We start from the raw sequence: 7,026 nt of genomic DNA, 5'->3' as shown, positions 1-7,026 counted from the left end.
CTCAGCCAATCACAGCGCGGGGATTCCACCAGTGAAGGAGTACGGTACAACACTACGCCACGAGGGCGATGTGACACAACTAACCTTCATCATCATCATCATGAACAGCTCAGCACATAAATCAACTGGCGGTCTGAGGGCCACAAGCGGCCCTCAGACTAATTTGGTATAGCCCCCAAAGTTAATACATAAAATGACTCCAAAAACTGTAACAAAAATACATAAAACAGCACAAATACACAAAATGAGTCATTGTGAAAGGTGCACAATTACCCAGGCGTTGCATATTTATGTAGATCTCTCTTTTAGTAAAATAGTAGTTTATATAATGTTATGCTCCTTTCTTTTCCATTGTAGCTCCATTCTATTTCTGTACTTTATAATTATCTTAAAGTCTTGAGACATTCAGCTTGGACAGGATATTTTTATTGTACAGGGAAACCTGTTTCATTCACTAGACACATGACAATAACTGCAAATGAATGTTAAAAAGATACACACATAAAATCACCATGTTATATTTAGAGAGTTAATTAGATTATATAATTATTAAAATATTCCTAGTCAACAAAAAGGTACACGTTCCACTTTTCAAGTAAAATAAATGCTCATCAAGCACATCACTTATTAATTTATCATTAACTACGTAGCCCTTCAAAAAAATTTGTTTAGATTTTATTTTTTGAGTCCTACAAGGCTTCATGTAATGTAATGTAATAATCAACCTTGTGTACACACCATTTGTGGAAGCTTATAACTGATAATGTGTGTGTGTCCAGTTCAAGATTTTTTCTTTCAAACTAAAAAATTAAAACTTTACGTGTTTAATACAGTAGACTGATTTAATCCCTTTACTTATCATTATATTTGAAGCAGTAGCTCTTAAAAATCTTCATTATTTTTGTTTGTTAGAATCAAACTACGATAAAGTTTTAATGCATATTTTAAACTCATATACTTTTAGATGCTAATAATGCAGAGAACAATGCAGGTGTAGGTTGGGTACAGTTACAGGATGATTAGACACAGGAAATGAAAGTCTGAGGTGAGACGTAGCCTGAAATAACTGAGATTTTAACACTTCTGACGGGAACAAAACACGTTTGCATCTTTTTTTGTTTGATAAACAATTTTTATTTTGGAAAGAAATACAAAAACATTTTACTGACACATTTTTTATGGACTCTTGACCGAGAAAAACAAAGCTTGTAGTTTCAGCGTAAATATAAGCAACAGTCAGCCTGAGGCACCGTGTGATTCAGATGAAATATCAGCGCCGTCTTGTTTGACAGTACAAAAAGAAAACTGAGGATGTTGATGTTCTGTCAACAGAAGCCTGAAGAGAGCAAAGTGTGAGGGTAAATAGAGCACAGTGTGTTAAAATCCTGCATGTAAAGAAGTGTACAAACCAACTCTTTCACACACTGGATTACATCACTGGAGCTAAAACACACACAACAGGAATCATGTGATGAGTTTTCAGTCTGTCGATGTAATTTGGCACTCGCGTTAAGATTCATAAATACAATAATTAATCTGTAATATAACCCCACATGCCTATCTATTGTGTGACTCACGTCAGTGCCCGTTAGTCTTTAGCGTTAGCGTCTACAAAATAAACTCAACGTTTACCAAAGTCAGTCATGGAAGCTTTTCTTGTCCTGTAGACACATGCAGTCACGTATTGTAGTGATCAAAGCATAGGATCATGAACGAGTCATGATTGCAATTCAAATGATTATAATCCGACAACAAATAAAACACAACACGGTGGACACAATTATTCTATGTAAACATGTTTAAAGAGAAACTAAACGTCAAACTCACTTTTTTTTTCTCTGCTGAATACATATGTATTTGGGTATTAAGTAGTGATGTTGATTGATCCTAGTCCCACTCTTCACATTTTAGGAAAAGTATTTTAATTTTGCGTATTTAGCTGTAAAATGTCCGTTATACTGGCCACTAAGGGTTGAACGCCAACTATTACAACTGAATATTGCTATTGGCTGAAAGGGATTCTTCCAGATTCCCCTGCGTCATCACTTTTACTGTTGGCCCCGCCTCTCCTGTAGAACCTGAGAGGAGGGAGAGGGTTTCCTCCAATCACAGCCCTCAGTGAGCATTGATTGACAGCCAATAAGGAAGTCCAATGTGTTCCATGTGCGGTGATGTTTTTGACTCTGCTTCCTCGCTAATCAGTGTTCACTGAGCTATGTGTGTATTTACAGACATCACGCTATGAGTGTATTCCTGTCTGTCTTTGCGTGTGCGCGGACGTGTGTGTCCGTATTATCACTATGTGCACGAGAGCAGGATCGTTTGCCCCTGATGACGTCTGTAAGGCTGTGTGTGAGGTTCACGTTGTGATTGTCTGTGCCTGTAATGGTAGTAATGACATATTTCAGCTTATGAACTCGCTATGTGTGTGCGTGTACAGACACATCATTGTGTGTATTACCGTCTGTCTCTGTGAACAGCGGTATGAGCTGACAGAGTGGGCGTGTCTTACCGCTACAGCAGTAACGCCCATAATCAAGGCATTTTTTTTTTAAATTTAGTGGCAGGCCAGCAGAAAGCAGGAGTTTAGTTACTCTTTAAGGCATTAGTTATTAAAAAAAATCTAAACACAGGGTTTTGTTTAAAGTTCTTACAATCAATTAGAGTGACTGTTGTAGTAATGGGATGTAGTGGTGGTCAAATGAATAGGATGGGGTGGTGATGGGGTCTGGTAGCACGTGTGTGTGTGTTAGGGGTTTACAGTGAGTGTGGCACTCAGCAGCTGTGACTCATTTACTCATCCGATTTCATCTTCATCTGTGCCTGCATCTGGGCGATCATCTCCTGCATACGCCTCAGCTACACACACACACACACACACACACACACAGACACAGACACACACAGAGAGACAGAGAGAGAAACAAAACAGAAACTTAGAGTAAAGTCACTTTATGTTTCTATTAAACAACCATGCACAATTTTCCAGTAAGAAGCTGTAGAGATAAAGACCTGTAACATATGTATGAGTTTAAAACCATATCCATTTCTTCTATTGATTTTTAAGTGTGTGAAAGTTAAAAAAAATTGGTGATATTAACCATAGTTAAGCTGTACTAGTCCTCAACTTTGGTTTACTAGTGCAAAAGTACACTAACTAGTGAAGCAAAAAGAACATTATTCAGTGTAGAAGTTCACTTTTCACTATTACTACTTGTAAACTGAAAAATGTTCACCAGGACTACCAGTAAGCCCCATAGGTTAATATTGAAGCTTTCTAAAATATTACAACCAATCAGGGAGCTGGATATGTTTATAATCCTTCCTGCCTCATTTGCATTAGGTCTACTAGTACTACAAGTTAATCTTGCAAGAAGTGGTGAAAAACTAATAATAGATTAATCATGATTTTATTATTGATGATTATAAATCAAATTTTTAAAATTCCAAAAATCAATAAATCATTTTCAAATTATAATACAAACAAGTGGAGTCCTAATTTTGATATTTCAATTACAATATGAAAAAATTGAAGGTGCTGTGAGGCGTTTCTAAAAAAAAAAAAAAAAAAAAGAGTAGTTCTTTAACGTCTACTGCCACCTAGTGGCTGAATATGTCACTTTGTGTGACAGAAATTGTTTTGATTTATTCTAGTGGATTATGTATTTTCGTGACAAAAAGCTAGTTCAGACACGCCTGACACACAAATTCTGCTTAAAAAGAGAATGTAGGAAACACATTTTGGACAAATTCAAGTTTTAAATGAAATATTTTATTCAATCGAACATAAAAAATAGAAAATATACTTAAAGGATGTAGATTGTTCAAGCAGAAATTACATATTTTTAAATAAATAAATGAATAAAATATAGTAGATAATATAAATGATTTTCATAAAATAAACTTTTTTATTCTAGCGGTGAAAACTTTGCTCTCACTGACTTGATTTATTTCATTTACCCAGATTAAAATACTCAGTTTTAGTCAAAATTTTGTCATCGAGACTATTTCAGTTATAGCCTAATTTTAGTCAATTGAACGACAGTAAGATATGTAGGATAAGAGTGTATGCATTTTTTAAAGATTTAATTAGCATTGATCAACTTAATATGTGATGGTATTAATGTTTGTAAATACACACAGACAAATTTGATGTGATCAATGCATACAGTAACTAGTCATATTTTAGTTCAAGGGCCAAATACGGACCACGTTGATCTCAAGAGGGCCGCGATTTCAACGTTATTCTGCCCTATAAATATATGTTAAATAATGAAAGTTACAGGCAATATCCACTATTTCTTTGAGTTTGTGACCAATTTTTATTCAAATTGGGAGAAATTTATGAAATAATTTTCATAAAATTGCAGGATTTTGGAAAAGTTAAAGATTTATTTTTCAACAATGGGTGACTAAAAATGACTGTTGACTGTGAGTGCTGGCAAATATTGTTGGTATTCATCTACAACTGAATTACTTGTTATTTTTACACAAAGATTCATGTTTTCTGTAATTTCGACTTTATCCTGCGGGCCGAATTTGATGGTTTAAATGACCAGATTTGGCCCCTGGGCCTTGAGTTTGACAAATGTGGTTTAGTTATTTTCACGTAAAAAAAATGGACTCAATGAAAACTATGATGAGTCGTCAAATTTAACATTGCACAGTTATCTTTTAATGTTTGCAGCCCTCAAAAATGCAGTCCCATATTATGAAAAACAGGTTTTTGCTGGTCTCTGCATCTATAAACTGGTCCACCCTAAGCCAGGCAACTCCCAGAATGAGGAAAACCAGCGATTCCTACATGGTCTCTGCAGCCCACCCACTGATAAAACGGCGATCCTACAGGGTGTTCAGATTCATCTCCTGTCGTTACGTAACCAAAGGAGTCATTTTCATAGGCCGACCTCCTCTGAGCGGTGATAGGAGACATCCGAGAGGGGGGGGCGTTCATCCCTGAGGTTAAATTTGTTGTGTCAGAATCAGAATCAGAATCATCTTTATTCGCCAAGTGTATGTTGTACACACGAGGAATTTGACTCGGTCAACTGTGCTCTCTCCAACGGTGACATAGCAGTATTTTTTCTATTGTTGGTTGTACAAATCAACTTAAGTGCCTATATTCTGTCCCAGCTACAGAAGTAGGCGTCGACAGACGGAGCTCATTAGCATTTAAAGGTACAGGCATAGAAACAGCCTGTTCTCAGAAGAGCTCAGCAGAGCCATTTGAGCTACTTTTAGACAGTGGAAATTCAGGACTACGGATGAGTTTGGGACAATGCTTATCGAATACAGTGTTGTTGGACCTTTGACAGCTGTGTGAAATTAATGAAAAACTGTATAATATGGGACCTTTAAAACTGTGATTTCTTTTTAGCAACTTATGTAGAAGTGCAAAGCATTACAGCCTCAATATAGACACTGTACATGAAAGCTGATATCGAGTTTCTGAGAAATCTATGTTTATGTATCATTCTTTTGAAATACAAAAAAATACCTAACTAGTCTTTTACTATGGTCTACTGTCGGTGGTCATTCAAGTCCCGACTTCGTCCTAAGAGCCGACTTCACCCAGCCAATTGGTTTGGATTTCCTGGAGTGGGCCACTGTCATTCAAAATGAATGCACGTGCACCGTTAAAACAGGAAATAGGTATCACTGAGCAGCATAGTGTCATGGAGGAGCGATCTGAAACTTCAGCTACCCATTCCACGATTGCCAACGTATAAAGCTTCCACTAAACAAAAGAAAAGAAAAGTCCGGGTACAAAGTTTGTTGATTAACGTCTTCGTAACCGCAACAGAATTGATCTCTGAGCTGCTTTTCAAAGGGGGAGGGACTTGCTGCTTTTAAAAGGATTTCAAACTGACCAGAATTTGGCGACAATTCTCATGGACAGGTAATAAACATGTTTTAATCAAAAGTTATGGCACTAAGAAATAAATATGTAGTTTTTGTGGTATGCAACTTTGTTATGTTTTGCAGTGCGCATGCACAAACGTAGAGGTGTGGCTTCTGGTAGATTAGCAGAGGCAGGGGAGGAAGTAGAGCTGTTGAGGGCGGGACATCGAGACGTTCTCTCAGAAACTCCGGATAGCAGCTTTTGTGGTCATAGCACAAGCAAACTATGACTTTCTTCTTCGGTGGTTGTGTTACTGTTAGACTGGGAAACCATTTGTGAACTGAATTAAGTGATGGTGGGTTTGCTTTGGACTTTACCAAAACTAAAACATGTGAACTCTGTTTCAACTTTCTGTTTACTAGAACAAACGAATCCCCTTCCCTCATGGAACCTGAACTTCAGAAACAATTTCATATCTGATCTCTTCTGGGAATGTATTTTAATTCGACAGAGTACCACGGATCATTGTAATGTTTCCCACTGGAAACACGTAAACAAATGAGCCGCCATTGCCTCCAGCCTTGTGTTTCGGGCTCGTCTTGTTATTAAGGTCATTCCCACAATAAAACAGTGCTTGGATGGAAGCGAATGGGATATCCTGCCCCGGAACATTGTTTACAAACAGCTCTGATTGAGCCGCGCCCGCTCATGTCATTCCACCACGACAATAACACAAACAGGGCCAATCGAAAGCAATCAGGAAGCAGGTTATTGCCTGGTGACATGCAGCATTGTGGTTTTAAAGTAAACAATACCTATTGAAGTGCTTTTATTTCTCTCACACTTGGAGTCAATAAAAAGGAAACGCTGATCTAAGAAGGTGGGGAGAGTTTTACAGCTGCCAAAAACCTTCAGCAGTTGTTAATGTGCTTTTACCTCGGCCTCTTTCTGTAGCAGGATCTGGTCCTTATCCAACACGTCCTCGTCCACGGCTCTGTAGCAAAACAGGTACGAGAAAAAACATTGTTAACCATGTTGTATTTGCTCGAACACTGACCTTAAGAAGAGCCTCTCACCTGCCCGCTCTCTTCAGTCTCTCTGAACGGAAGTTCTCGTAATGCAGATCCTGAGTCACCTCCTGGAGATCCTGCATGTGTGTCCTAAAACAAGCAAAAACAAAAATG

At 37.7% G+C, this 7,026-nt stretch overlaps 1 protein-coding gene across 1 annotated transcript in view; it reads right to left on the bottom strand.

Moving 5' to 3' along the window:
• Positions 1–2,337: 2,337 nt before the first annotated feature.
• zgc:63587 (septin-2A) overlaps positions 2,338–7,026 on the bottom strand; it is a 36,101-nt gene continuing 31,412 nt past the window's right edge. Inside the window, exons 10-12 of the mRNA XM_028457326.1 lie at positions 6,919–7,002; positions 6,779–6,836; positions 2,338–2,859 (exon numbers count right to left, since the gene is read on the bottom strand). Coding sequence (XP_028313127.1) covers positions 2,794–2,859; positions 6,779–6,836; positions 6,919–7,002 — 208 coding nt within the window. The 3' untranslated portion in view covers positions 2,338–2,793. The remainder of the gene's footprint in view (positions 2,860–6,778; positions 6,837–6,918; positions 7,003–7,026) is intronic.

The sequence above is a fragment of the Gouania willdenowi genome, chromosome 9, assembly GCF_900634775.1.
Source record: "Gouania willdenowi chromosome 9, fGouWil2.1, whole genome shotgun sequence".
Taxonomy (NCBI): domain Eukaryota; kingdom Metazoa; phylum Chordata; class Actinopteri; order Blenniiformes; family Gobiesocidae; genus Gouania; species Gouania willdenowi.
Note: the sequence above shows the minus strand (reverse complement) of the source record. Positions and strands in the feature narration are given on the sequence as shown.